General features: G+C 40.8%; 2 protein-coding genes across 3 annotated transcripts in view; both read left to right on the top strand.

Moving 5' to 3' along the window:
* The window catches only part of npr1a (natriuretic peptide receptor 1a), a 45,639-nt gene extending 44,249 nt beyond the window's left edge, over nt 1-1,390 (top strand). For both annotated transcript variants that reach the window (XM_008422285.2, XM_008422286.2), the window contains exons 21-23: nt 134-308; nt 394-492; nt 1,071-1,390. In XM_008422285.2, coding sequence (XP_008420507.1) covers nt 134-308; nt 394-492; nt 1,071-1,216 — 420 coding nt within the window. In that variant the 3' untranslated portion in view covers nt 1,217-1,390. The remainder of the gene's footprint in view (nt 1-133; nt 309-393; nt 493-1,070) is intronic.
* A 1,498-nt stretch (nt 1,391-2,888) lies between these two features.
* Nucleotides 2,889-14,128, top strand: part of ints3 (integrator complex subunit 3) — a 15,713-nt gene continuing 4,473 nt past the window's right edge. The window contains exons 1-23 of the mRNA XM_008422287.2: nt 2,889-3,225; nt 5,018-5,101; nt 5,220-5,303; nt 5,381-5,494; nt 6,095-6,179; nt 6,260-6,326; nt 6,961-7,102; nt 7,178-7,307; nt 7,406-7,503; nt 8,537-8,728; nt 8,807-8,894; nt 9,492-9,571; nt 9,662-9,753; nt 9,841-9,947; nt 10,032-10,151; nt 10,560-10,689; nt 10,781-10,835; nt 11,619-11,722; nt 11,798-11,962; nt 12,745-12,898; nt 13,014-13,082; nt 13,567-13,642; nt 13,726-13,839. Of these exons, the coding sequence (XP_008420509.1) occupies nt 3,142-3,225; nt 5,018-5,101; nt 5,220-5,303; nt 5,381-5,494; nt 6,095-6,179; nt 6,260-6,326; nt 6,961-7,102; nt 7,178-7,307; nt 7,406-7,503; nt 8,537-8,728; nt 8,807-8,894; nt 9,492-9,571; nt 9,662-9,753; nt 9,841-9,947; nt 10,032-10,151; nt 10,560-10,689; nt 10,781-10,835; nt 11,619-11,722; nt 11,798-11,962; nt 12,745-12,898; nt 13,014-13,082; nt 13,567-13,642; nt 13,726-13,839 (2,434 nt within the window). The 5' untranslated portion in view covers nt 2,889-3,141. The remainder of the gene's footprint in view (nt 3,226-5,017; nt 5,102-5,219; nt 5,304-5,380; nt 5,495-6,094; nt 6,180-6,259; nt 6,327-6,960; nt 7,103-7,177; nt 7,308-7,405; nt 7,504-8,536; nt 8,729-8,806; nt 8,895-9,491; nt 9,572-9,661; nt 9,754-9,840; nt 9,948-10,031; nt 10,152-10,559; nt 10,690-10,780; nt 10,836-11,618; nt 11,723-11,797; nt 11,963-12,744; nt 12,899-13,013; nt 13,083-13,566; nt 13,643-13,725; nt 13,840-14,128) is intronic.

Below are 14,128 nucleotides of genomic sequence, written 5' to 3'. Positions count from 1 at the left end.
TTTCCTTGTATTTTTTTAAATGAATGTAAGAATTAAATGAACTCCTTTGTTTTTTTTACATTTGCCCTGATATGTCCCCATAGCTGCCARTCAGGCTAAATGTTAAACGATTCATTTTCTGCGGTCTCTTCAGGTGGAGACGATCGGGGACGCCTACATGGTGGTGTCGGGTCTACCGGTCAGGAACGGCAAGCGACACGGTCGGGAAGTCGCCCGGATGTCTCTGGCTCTGCTGGACGCAGTCAAGAGCTTCAAAATTCGACACCGACCCAGTCAGCAGCTGCGGCTTCGCATTGGCATCCACAGCGGTACGGCGGCGGCGCCACACGCAAACCTAACAACAAACTGCGAAAACACTCCAATGTCCTGAGTTGTTGGTGTGTTCTCGTCTAGGCACCGTGTGTGCAGGTGTGGTCGGGTTAAAAATGCCCAGGTACTGTTTGTTTGGAGACACGGTCAACACGGCGTCACGCATGGAGTCGACAGGAGAGGGTGAGACCCGCAGGAAACCGCACACGCATCAGCAGAAAACTGCAACATTTACACCCACAGAACCCAGAAGTTAGAACTTTACAGAACCACCATGCAAAGTTGAACCACTATTCATTAAATATAACTAGGCAAATGCAAATTAAATGTGTTTACAAAGGTTGTTTATCTTCTGTTGGACAATTCAACTCACACAGAATAATAAAATCCACACTTACACATGAGTTTAACTGGCTCATGTCTATTTTTATCTGTATTTATTATAGAAGCTAATATTGGCCATATTTCTTCTCTAAAAATGTAACCTAGGACACAATTTATGTAAAAAATAGAAATACTAATTAGAACCAAAACAATTAATCGTGATTAATTGAAATAATTAACTAATTTAGCAATCGATTAATCGTTAACTTTAGTATACAGACTCAATTAGAGGACATTTTCTGAAAGAACAATACACTCAGAGCTGCAGTTAAGCCAAAACTGTGCAAAAAAATATAAACATTTTGCATTTAAGATAACACAGTGACAAACAATAGATTCAGTTCAGTTCAGTAATGTCAGACATGTTTCCCTCTCAGCCCTGAAGATTCACGTGTCGGAGGCGACTCGTCAGGTCCTGCAGGAGTTCGGCTCCTTCCAGCTTCAGCTCAGAGGGGAGATCGAAGTGAAGGGCAAAGGTCGCATGAGGACGTACTGGCTGCTGGGAGAAAATGAGAAGAACTGAGAATCAAACAGCTGGGCGGCATTTTCAGACTGACTGATCCAAGCTGGTTTCTCCAGGGATAAACTGTAGAAAAGAGTAGACATAGACATGACGAATGTTTCATTTGTAAGATAAAACATCAAAACTTGTGTAAATACATAATAAAATGGGTATTGTTACTTTTGTTTAAACGTCTCCTGGTAGTTTTCTGTGTGCAGTTTGCATGTATTGTTTCATTTTTATGTATTTATAATAACCAAGAACGTTTTTCATATTTTAACTTTAATTTTTTAAAAGTCAACGCAAAATTTCTGAAATTTGTCTTTTATTCAAAAGTGTATTTAAAATGAGTTGAATTTGTTTCTCCCTGCAGGTTGTGACGCTGATAAATGATGCTTACAAGGTGAAGCTCATATTTCAGCGTATTGAGGATATTCTAGATTTTTTTTTCAATTATATTTCTGCTAAAAAATCTCAGAATTGTTTTAGAAAAAACTGGGAAATGTCAGAGTTTGAAAAGTCACTCGAGGCATAAGTTGGTTTTTCTCCAGGTTTACATGCAAGCAGTTAAAACACACAGACTCTATTTCTACTATTTTTGATGATTTTCCACTTGCAGGTAAGGATAAAAGACATTTAAGATTAGAATATTACGCCAGACAAGTAAAACAATATTTTTAATGCTGGAATGTGAACTAAATGAAAAGCATGTTTAATAATATTTTACTTTTAATCTGACAAACGAACATTATCAGAAATTAACACATATTCTAATTTACTAAATATTATTGTAGTTTATGAGACATGTCTGTGTAGCCCTGGGATAGACTGGTGATCTATATGATAACCCGTAATCACTTTTGAAGGTCTTTATGAACATATTACCAAAAAATTACATTTAATTAGTTTAATAAACAGGTATGTGCTTGGTACAGTGCACAAGTACAGCAACTTTATGGAGTTGTTAAGATATCATCAGTTTAAAAATACAGAGTAGTTTTGGGTGATTTGAAATATATTTTACAAATATTCCAGACCCATATATTGGCACCACTAGTAAAGATGTATAAAAAGTATTTTTTTATTTTATTTTATTACATGTGCATAATCTCTCAGTGAAAATTTTGTAAAATGTTATTGAAATTATTTAGTTGGGGTAAAAAGTCTTGTGTCAGGAATTACCTTTTGTAAGTTAATTTGCATTAATTTTTAGTCTTTAAAATACTGAACTTTTAATGTAAATTTTATTTTCTTTCTGATGGCATTGTTGTAAAATATAAACATTTTTATCAGTTCCTCAGAACCTAAGTTACTTTTTTTGCCAAGTACATTTTTATTCTTGAGTGATTTCTTGGTTTAATTGTAGTGCTACTCTTATTTGAGCACATTTTTGGGGTAGTTGATTTAATTTTCCAGTGTGATATTATGCTGTTACAATAAAACATGCAATCATTTTAAGCCTTTCCATGCATGCTTACCAGGGAAATCATGTGTTCTCACAATTTTTGCATTTATACGTTACTTGTAAACAAGATAAAGTTGTTTCGTTTCCATGCAGGTGGATGGCTGTATAGTTACTCAGGGATTGGCCCTTGATTCTTTCGCTTGCTATTGGTTGTTACTAACGTCGCTCAGACCAACGTGCAATCTGATTGGTCATTGGGCTCCGTTGTTCACGCACCGTACCCCAGCTCAGTCTGTACGGATGTCCGTTATGTTACTGTGGTCGGACGGTGTTACGGAGTCAGACTGGTATCCAAGCTGCCTCCAAATAAGTTTTAAAAACACATATCAACTGGCCGAAGTGATTCACAGCGAGGCTCTGACCCGGGCCACAGCCCCCGTGACTCTCCATTACATCGATACAGACACCCACAACATCACTGAAACGGTAGTCCCAACCCAGCACAGCTCCGCGGGGCCCCGGCGAGGCGCGGCGGGAGCAGATGGAGCCTGCACCGGCAAAGGCGAAGCCACAGGGCCGGCTCCTGGTGTCCACCCAGCTGGATGCTAAAGACGAGTTAGAGGAGGTAGGGAGACCAGGACTGGTTAGCTTGGATACCTAATTTTATTTTGGATGAACCGAGACAGGACGTTGATATAATGGACCCAATTAAATTAAATTTGTGCAAAAAAGCCAAAGGTACAAAGACATGGAACCATTTTATCAAGTGCTGCTGCTAACAGGCTAGTTAGCATAGCTAGCAGAAGGTTAGCAGCGGTAGTTGAGAGAAATAGACCTGTGAGGTGTGTGAACACCTTGTTGAAGACATGGAGCTGAACGAGATAAAGTTGTAGTGTTTGTTTTCAGTGTTTGGGCTCTTAGAAACGCTGCTGTTTTTATTTACACTCTCCAAGTTCATGAAATATAGCCTAGCATGCTAATGCTACGTAAACATATGGATGAGACCTATGTGACAGTTGCGCATGCGTCCTGTTTCACATGTCAGAACTGTTGAGACCCTGTTTATTTTTTATTAAATTATAACTACTTGTGGAATCATCCACGGTTGGTTCAGAAAAGCAACCAAAGAAAAGTGCGTTTACTTTCACTTTTTGTCTTTAACCTTGAAACGAAAAGCTGAAGATGCACTGATTGCACTATTTGTAAGGCCACCATGTTTACCTTGACTAAAAATACCACAATATTATGGTATTAGCACAAAGATTTAAAAGTAAAATCTATAAAATGAGTTAGTTGGTGTTATTTAAACCACAAAAGCAACAAACATTCATGCTGCTGCTAAGAAAATGTTGAATCGTTATTGTTGCATCTTTAACCTTCATTTTTTGTTTTTATTCTGATGCCAATATTTATGCATTGCGGCAAGTTTTAAATGCTTAGTGTGTAGAACATTGCAATATCTATATTCCAAAGGACAGTTTGGAGTGCAATTCTTGTTGGTCAATATGTTCCAAGCATTATGAACTTGTGGTGTAAGCAATATTTAGCCAGTTGGACAAAGTCTCATAGCAACACAATGCTAAAGTTTACAAAGGATAAAGAGAGACAATAAGAAAGTAGGCATATATTTCAACTGGCACCCAAAAATGTACTTTTCTTTTGCTATTGCAGTTTCAAGAATGTCTAAAATTATTGCAAACATAAAAATAATTTGTTCTTTTTCATTGCTTTTAGGTACATGGTCAGGGCTTTTTGCTGAAGTTTTAATCCACTAAGATTGAACTTTTAGCTGGATTTTTGAAATCAGCCTAATAGCCCGTTTTAATGTCTTTAAATACCAAAAGGTTAACTAGTTTATGCATGAGTGAATTCTTCTTATCCTAAGGAAAGGTTCAAATGCCATAAAAAAGTAACTGTATTATTATTAGAGTTTAATGATGGTGTTTACAGTGGAGCAAGTTGAATTAGCTTTTTTTTTTGTTTCAAGATGAAGTATCGTCTGTCGCAGGTTTAAATGGTCATATTAGGACTGTACTGTCAAAGATTGTTTATTGAATGTTTCACGTTAATACTTTAAATATATTAAATTAAGAGTTTGGCTACTTCAGTTTCCACATTTCACTACTAGAAATATTTTCAAACGGTCTGCTTGTCTTTCAGCCAGCTGACCTGGAGGGGGCAGCAGCAGATGTGTTGCTATTTTAAAAAGTTGTATCTTGATACTGGAGCCGTCATTTATTACCAGTTCATTTAGACTGTTTGTTTTTCTCTGATTCTGCTCAGAACAGAATGGTACGATACTTTATTACATTCTGAAACGGCAAGCTTAGTTTTAATCATCCTTGCAGAGGCTTTAATAAAGGAGTAATGTCAGTGTTGGCGCCTTTGATGGTTCGTGTATATTTTATGTGTTCCAGAGATTGGAACGGTGTGTTGTGATCGTCCAGGCACTGACCAATGGGCTGTCAGAACGGGAAGCCAACGATGCACTCACTGCCAACGTAAGAAACGCTCATTATGACAACAAAGTTAACGCAGTACGATAAAGTGGGTCGTCAAATTAAAGGCTGGAGTTTTCTAAATGTTTTTGTGTGAAATCATGGAACAAACTTTGTGCAGGTGTGTAAAGGCCAGCAGCAGCATGAGGAGGTCTGTCTGGGTCTGTTCACCCTGGTCCTCACAGAGCCGACCCAGGCCCAGAGGGTGAGTCCATGTCTGCTCTCCTTCAGCATCACTGCAACTGAATCATAACAGCCTTCTGATCTGGTGTGTTGGAACAGTGCTTCAGAGATCTGACGCTGGTCAACAGAGACGGGATGAACATAGTGCTGGTAAAAATCAACCAGATCCTGATGGAGAAGTTCCTCAAACTGCAGGACAATCCCAGAACGCAGGTAGAACTCATCGTCGATGTGACGGAAATAAGACAAATCAACCAATCAGTCGAGTTTATTTGTGTAGCAACAAGGCATTTCAAAGTGCTTTTCATCATAAAACCCAGTAAACATTACATTTTGCCATCATTACACATCAAATTATTTATTTATGTTTAATTTATTATGATTCTAAGCAAGAACCATCTCAGTGTTTCAGCCGTTTTACAGCTTCCGGGAAATTTGTTCCAGATTTGTTGTGCATAGAAGCTGAATGCTGCTTCTCCATATTTGGTTCTGGTTTTGGTTCTTCAGAGCAGAACCAGAAGACCAGAGAGGTCTGGAAGGTTGATACAACAACAGCAGATATTTAATGTATTGTGGTGCTGAACTGTTCAGTGATTTATAAACCAACAACAGTATTTTAAAGTCTACTGTCTGAGCTGCAGGGAGCCAGCATAGGGGCTGTAGAACTGGGTGATGTGCTCTAACTTCCTGGTTTTAGTCAGAACACCAGCAGCAGCGTTCAGGATCAGCTGCAGCTGGAGGATTGTTTTATGCACATGGATGAGTTTCTCTAGATCTGGGTGCTCAGAGTGTTAATGGTTGGTTTGTGTGCAGCTGGTGTGGCTGGTCAGGGAACTGGTGAAGAGTGGAGTAATAGGAGCCGACGGCGTCATCATGACTCTTCTGAAGCAGATTGCAGGTTAGATTCACACAGACTTCGTCTTTTATTTAAAAAACCAAGCGCTGTGTTTGTTCTGATGTTGCTGTTTGCTTCTGCAGGGGGAGACATCTCCGCTAAGAACATCTGGTTGGCCGAGAGCGTCCTGGACATCCTGTTCGAGCAAAAGTAAGCCTCACTCACATCCGCTCTTTAAAGGGGCCCTGTTATGAAAAATTCACATTTTACATGTTCTTGTACTGCTTAAAGAAATCACCCAGCTGTTTTTTGGCAATGCGAAACTAACCATTTCAAAAATCTTCCAAATGTTGAGTCGCATTTGATGGGCTCTGCACTGTTACCTAGCAACCCAAGCAGAGCTCCAGCACATTTAGCTGTATGCACTGTACATTGGCTGCTGGAAGAGACTAGTGTTTTGTTGTTGACTTGCTATTCAGAAACGACTTGCTGTATTCTTGTCGGTTGTGCAGGAGGCTCCGCTTCTGCTTTTCAAAGATTTACGGTTGTACAATTGCGCATTTGTTTGCAGCCATTTTTACAATGTGTGAGTGTAAACCTTGAGTTGCAGCAACAAATTTGGATTTAAAGTAACAGAGACCCTAAAACAACTTATAGGAGCTCAAAATAGACAGAACTGACCAGACAAAAATCTTATCTAAAAATAATTTTGTGCAAAAATGTGATGAAGATGTTTTTAAAGCCTTTAGATCTGTCCTAACTTGTTCAAGGAATTATAATAGTTCATGTTTACAGTTTGGTGAATTTTCCTGATTAAATCTCTAAATGTTTTTGCTCTCTGAAGGGAGTGGGTGTTGAAGAGCGGGATGCTAATAGCGATGTCGGTGTACACCTACCTCCGTCTGATTGTGGATCACGGCACGCCGAACCTGCTGCCTCTGCGCCAGAAAGAAGTGGACTTCTGCATCAGCATGCTGCGGGAAAAGGTGAGGAAAGGAAGATCTCCTGTTTCAGTTCTTGTTCTCACGTCGATAACTTTCTCTCTCTCTCTGTGTTTGTAGTTCATGGAGTGCCTCATCATTGGCAGAGATCTGATTCGTCTGCTGCAGAATGTCGCTCGGATCCCGGAAATGGAGCTGCTGTGGCGGGACCTGTTGCACAACCCTCAGGTTCTCAGTCCTCAGTTTACGGGTGAGCTCAGCTTCACTACCTGGAAAACGGCCACCAATGTGTGAGTGTAAACGTGTTTCCTGCCATGTTTGTCTCCTTCTGCGGTGTCGTTCCTGCAGGGATCCTCCAGCTCCTGACGGCTCGAACGTCACGGAAATTTCTCGCCTGTCGACTGACTCCAGACATGGAGACCAAGCTGCTGTTCATGACCTCCAGGGTAAAAACATAACCCAGAAGTATTCACACCCTCTGAGCTTCAAACACAAACTTTAGTGAACTTAATGAAAGTGATTAAAGCTGTGCTCTGTGGCTCTTAGTGACTCAATAACTGTTGATTTAAATATGGATATAAAACAGATGCAGGTCAGTTTTTAATTGCTGAGCCTGTCACTTTAACAAATTTTTCTGGACGAAAAATGTATCTAGAAGTTATTATGATGAACGATGACATTGTTGTTTTGAGACAATTTTCAAGTAATATAGTGGTAGAATAATGAAAGAACATGTTGTCAAAGATCAATAAACTTTAAATTTTAACAAACATTTAGCACTGGAAATGGAAGACATTTTAAACATCCAAAATAAATAAATAAAACAACAGAAACAGCAAATAAAATGAATTATAAAGTCGCAGTAAACATAAAAAACTGAAGACTTTTGTCATCCAGTTTTTATCTGAAAGATAAAAACAATAAATCATACAAATGGAAATTATTGACTTTGTTTTAATTTATCATGCAATTAATTGGTTTATTGATTATTGCGACAGGCCTAACAGTTGTATTGAATTTCCACAACAAAGTTACACCAATTTACTTTTAAATCTGTTTTTCTTGTCATGTGGTCCTAGTTACCATGACAACAGAAGTAAAACGGAAAGCTTGGAAAAGATTAGAACTTGGTGTTGCGTTTTTCTGAGTAGATTTTGATTTAAAAGTCGTAGTTTTGTCCAAATTTATTCTGAAATTCAAACAAAATTCAAATTTAAAAATACTTTATTGAACCCAAAGGTAAATTTACACCTTCTTCCTTGTACATCACGCTCTTCAGATTTGAATTTGTAAAGTAATTATAAAACTATGTATCATTTCCTTCAACTTCCCAGTTTTGCTGTATTTTGTGTTGGTTTGTCTCATAAAACCAGAATAAGTCTGAGGTTTTCACTCAGAATACGGAGAAGTTGAAGGGATGTGATGATTTCTGGAAGGTTCTGGTTGTGTGGTTGAATTTGTGTCCTCACCTGCGCCCAGGTGCGTTTCGGGCAGCAGAAGCGGTACCAGGACTGGTTCCAGAGGCAGTACCTGTCCACGGCGGAGAGCCAGTCGCTGCGCTGCGACCTGATCCGCTACATCTGCGGCGTCGTCCACCCCTCCAACGAGGTGCTGAGCTCCGACATCCTGCCGCGCTGGGCTATCATTGGCTGGCTGCTGACCACCTGCACGGTAAGAGGTCGCGACCCCAGGCTCCCAGGAGGGAAGTGGTGTTTTTTAAACAAGCTAACTTGTGATCTTTTGCTGCAGTCGAACGTGGCAGCCTCCAACGCCAAGCTGGCCTTGTTTTACGACTGGCTGTTCTTCAACCCAGAGAAAGACAGCATCATGAATATAGGTAACAATGAAACACCTGGCAGTTACTATGGAAACCGGTGTAACCATAAATATGTAAATAGTTCTGGATCTTCACATATCAATATTTAAAGCAGGTTTCAACAAATGTTTTATGTTTTGACCCATTAATTAATGCCAAATTTAAAATCTGCTTTATAGATGCCTTAAAGAGACGGCGCAGCTCATGTTCTGTTTTATATTTCCCCAGTCAGAGATCTCTTGATCAATACCAGCTTTCAGTTTCCCTATAGTCATACAAAATCCTATTATGCTAAATTTTTATAATTTTCATGTTTTCATGTCTATTTGGGTTCAGCTGAAGAGTTGTAAAAAAAAAAACTCCTGCCCATTTCTTGGCAATAATCTAATATTTTTTGGTGTCTGAAAAACGACACGTTTAAAAAACCTTACCAGCAAAATTTGTTGTCATGACAGGCCTAAATATGCGCTGTACAATGGCTGCTGGAAAAGACAAGTGTTTCGTTGTTTACTTACCATCCAGAAACCATTTGCTGCATTCTTGTTGGTTGTGCAGGAGGCTCTACTTCTGCTTTTCAAACATGTTTGATTGTATGATTTTGCATCTGTTTGGTTCCAGAACCGGCCATCCTGGTGATGCATCACTCCATGAAGCCTCATCCTGCCATCACAGCCACGCTGCTGGACTTCATGTGCCGGGTAACACGCAACCTGGATGCTAAAATACACACAAATACACACAAAATCGTTTCCAATGAGTAACACATCTCCTTCTCACTGACCCCTCAGATCATCCCTCACTTCTTCCCCCCGTTGGAGACTCAGGTCCGGCAGGGCGTCTTCAATTCACTCAACTTCATCATGGAGAAGAGGGTGCTGGCGTAAGAGCTGCGTCTCACTCACCGTCTTATGTTTTTTAAAGTATCTACATGTTCTCCTCCCTCTAACTGATCTGGTTTGTCTCTCAGTCACCTTGCTCCTCTGTTCGATAACCCAAAACTGGACCGAGAGCTTCGCTCGATGCTCAGGGAGCGGTTCCCCGAGTTCTGCAGCCCGCCGTCTCCTCCCACCGAAGGTAGCGCATGCACACACTGAAAGCCTCTTCACAGTAAAGCTCAACAGGAAACACCTTGAGCTGAAATGTTTCTGCGCCCTGCAGTGAAGATGGAGGAGGCGGTTTCCATGGAGATGGACAACCACGTCCTGGACAAGGAGGAGGGCTGCTACGACCACACGGAGGCAGCGTTCAGCGATGACGAGGAGGAAGTCAACAACAAAGGTAGAAAAACGGAGGAGATTCATTGCAACCCAAGGGTGCTCAAAGTAGGGGGCGGGGACCATTTGTGACCCCTGGACTGATTTCCTATGGCCCTCCCCTGAGGGGGGCAGGTTCATCAATTACGTTTAAAGATTTTGAACCATATGACAAAACATTTGTTATAATCGGCAAAAACAAACCAATAGTTTTATATAAATAATGTAAAATCACCATAAATATGGGCAATGTCGGTGTTAAAGTTTTGCAATCTACAATGTAAAATAACAAAAGTGAAATAAATGTATAGATAAATAAGTAAAATTAAATAATTGGTACCACTTTAGTACTCTATAATGGGTTGTTTTAGGGCTGCAGATGTTCCTGGTAGGACGTGACATCACTCTTAACCGTTGACCAATCACTGTGCAGGAAAGAAGAGGGAGTTCCGGTTCCATCCAATCAAAGAAGCGGTGATAGAGGAGCCAGCTGACATCACGCCCTGGCTCGACCAATTAGACGACACCATGAAGGAGAAGGTGCAACAGATTCAGAAGACCAGGTGAGAGCTCAACGCCGCCCCCTTCAGGTTCGGTCTGGAAGTACGACTGTCTCCATAGTGATCGGGTTTCTGACGTTTGTCCTCCTCTCAGTGACACGGAGACCCAGTGCGAGGTCATGCAGGAGGTCGTGGATCTAATCATGGAGGTCAGTTCACTTTGACACGAAGCAGAAAAAAATAGAAATTAATTAATTTGATCAAACAAATCAGTTTTTTCTGGAATCTTTAGTCGGATTTTCGCAGTGACAGAGGAACTAATGGGCGCTGCAGCTTCCTGTCTGTTTAGGTCATGTGACAGCAGAGGCTTAGCTTTGCTTCTGCTTTTTAATCAGAAAAATACTTTGAAACAACTAACATGTGCATTTCAATGAGTTATAATGCATCTTTAATTATGGGCCATAATTAAAGCTGCAGTATGTAACTAAAAAAATATTTTTTTACATATTTGTTGAAATTTTTACCATGATATGACAATATAAAACACATAGTCTGTGAAAAAACAGAGGTCCTTCCTTTTACCAGCGCCAACTAGAAACGACCAATCAGAGGCAGGAGGCGGGTCTTAGCGCTGCTCATCACCTCTCTTTCCCCCTTTGCTCTCTGCTAATGCTACAGCTAGCATAGCCTGTTGTGAATGCTAAAGCTAGTTAGCATGGCCATGGATAAACGGTTTTCCTGTAACGATAAGTTGTTTCTCTTTAAGAGAAACAACTTATCTCGTTAAGACCCTCCTTCTGACTGTGATTGGTGGTTTCTGGTTGGAGGTGGAGGAAGTTGGTCTTTTCACAGATTATCTGTCCCATGTTGTATTGTCACAACATGGTGACAGTTTTAACAAATATGTAAAAAAAACATAATTTTTTATAAAAGTTGCATACTTAAATCCGGTTGGCCATTCAGCTCCAGAATGAGTTCTTCTTGTTTTCCAGGACGACTTTGACACGGAGCAGATGTCGGCTCTGGCTTCCTGTCTGGCTGAGCTCTTCAAAGATCACTTCAGAGGGGAGGTTCTCCCCGAGGAGATCACCGAGGAGTGAGTCCGTCCTCCCTCTCCCGACGTCCCTCCGCTGGGCGCTGGTCCGTTTGACGTCTCCGCTGCTCTCTGCAGGTCTCTGGAGGAGTCCGTGTCCAAACCCGTCTGCCTGATCTTCAGGAACCTGGTCACCATGCAGGAGGACAACAGCGGCTTCTCGGTGCTGCTGGACATGTTGGCTGAGCTTTACCAGAAGCAGCCGAAGATCGGATACCACCTGCTGTACTACCTGAAGGCCAGGTGAGGAAACGGGTCAACTTGTTGATGTCAGTCGTGTTTTTTATTATTATTATTATTGACCCTTTGCACGTATTCAGAACGCAACACAATCTCCCATGATGGACATCAAAACAACTGATGCGCTTCTGTAAAGCCTGTCAAAAAACTACAGCAGTGTTAGTATGGAGCTAAATTAGTCTCATAAAGATTCACAAAGCGTACAATGAAATTTGTAAGCTTGCTTTACTGTTGTTTTTCGTCTTTATTTTCCTTTTACTGTGGCGTTCAAAAAGTTCAGTAAACAACAAACTGGACTAATTCCCTCATATAATGTGGTAATATTCATAACTATTGCTAAATAGAATGAAATGTTTCATAAAGTATAGGAGACAAAGTTTGTAAAAATTTTAATAAACTACGTTTCCTAAAGCAGCCATGTCACATTAAATTGTTGATCAAGATAAAGTAGAAATTTTCTTACTCCTGTCTTGATTCTTGACAGAACAGACAGAAATCAAACTGTTTATTGATTTATATCCAGGCAGATTATATACGTCGCATATCAAAACATCAGCAAATTTCCCAGCTTTACTTTAAGACATTTTATAGAAATCGGATAAGAAATATTGTTGCTATCAAAATTTCTTGTGACAGATTCCAACTCATCCCTCATTGTGTTCATGAATCAATGCTGCGTAGTAACAGCGCCTGCAGGAGCGTTGCTAGCGTTAGCGACTAATAGACGACGTCCCACACATTAACGTATTTGATTCATGTGATCATCTGTGCATTTGTGTTGACAGCAAAGCGGCGAACGGGAAGATGATGCTGTACGAGTCGTTTGCCCAGGCGACGGCGCTCGGCGACCTGCACACGTGTCTCATGATGGACATGAAGGCGTGTCAGGAGGACGACGTCCGGCTGCTCTGCTACCTCACGCCGTCCATCTACTCTGAGGTAAACCGAGGCTGACCTCTGACCCCGTCCCTCAAAGAGGTTCTAGAGAGGCTGTGTTGAGCAACTCCTCCCCCACATGTTGCGGAACACATTCCGACTGAAAGCGTGTGTTTAGTTTCCAGATGAGACGCTGCGGAGCGGCGAGCTGCTCAACATGATTGTAGCCGTCATCGACTCCATGCAGGTAACTCCAGCGGCGTCAGAGCAACACCATGAATGTTCTTAAACATTCAAAAAAATAAACAAAACAGAAACATCAAATAAAGTTAAGTACAAAGTCTCTGTAAACAAAATTGTCCTTCAAAAAAAGGGCTTGTTGAGACTGAAAACTTTTTTTATCCAGTTTTTGGTAGGAAGAGAGAAAAGAGAAAAAGCAGGAAATTCATTTTGTGATTAACTGTGAATAAAAGGCCGACTTAAAACTCCATTAGTGTGAAAAAATTTACGCCTGTTTTATGTAGAAATTTCCACATTGGGAAAAAGTGGAGGGATGGATTGATGTAATTTGGCAGTAAACAGATTAAAAGTTGCTTTGATTTGATTGATAGAATAATATTTAAACACATAATTGATTTCCTGAAGTCTTTATTAATGTGTTCATCTAAGGGCCACATTAGAAGTGTTGGTGTGCATTTTTATGACGCTCACCTGGATGTGTCTGTGTTCAGCTACAGGAGCTGATGTGTCACGTCATGATGGGGAACCTGGTCATGTTCCGGAAAGACTCAGTTCTGAACATCCTCAGTAAGGAACCGAGATCCAGAGCGCAGTTCTGCTTCCCGTGGGTTTGTGGACTCCAACGTGTTCTGTTTGTTTCTCATCCTCAGTTCAGTCTCTGGAGTGGGAAACGTTTGAACAGTACAGCACCTGGCAGCTCTTCCTGGCCCACAGTATCCCACTGGAAACCATCATCCCCATCCTACAGCACCTCAAATACAAAGGTGCCAACTGTCACTGGGCAACAGAATGTCCAAGATTAAAATAATAATAAGGGTTATTAATGCAATTCATGAGTGGATGAATGGTTGGTTGACTGATTGATTGGTTGGTTGGTTGGTTGGTTGGATGGATGGATGCTTGGGTGGGTGGATTTAATGGATGGTTGGTTCAATGGATAGATGGATGCATGGTTGGTTGGTTGGTTGGTTCAGTGGATGGATGGATGGATGGATGGATGGATGGATGGATGGATGGATGGATGGATGGATGGATGGATGGATGGATGGATGG

This window comes from Poecilia reticulata, linkage group LG11 (genome assembly GCF_000633615.1).
Source record: "Poecilia reticulata strain Guanapo linkage group LG11, Guppy_female_1.0+MT, whole genome shotgun sequence".
Classification (NCBI taxonomy): Eukaryota; Metazoa; Chordata; class Actinopteri; order Cyprinodontiformes; family Poeciliidae; genus Poecilia; species Poecilia reticulata.
Note: the sequence above shows the minus strand (reverse complement) of the source record. Positions and strands in the feature narration are given on the sequence as shown.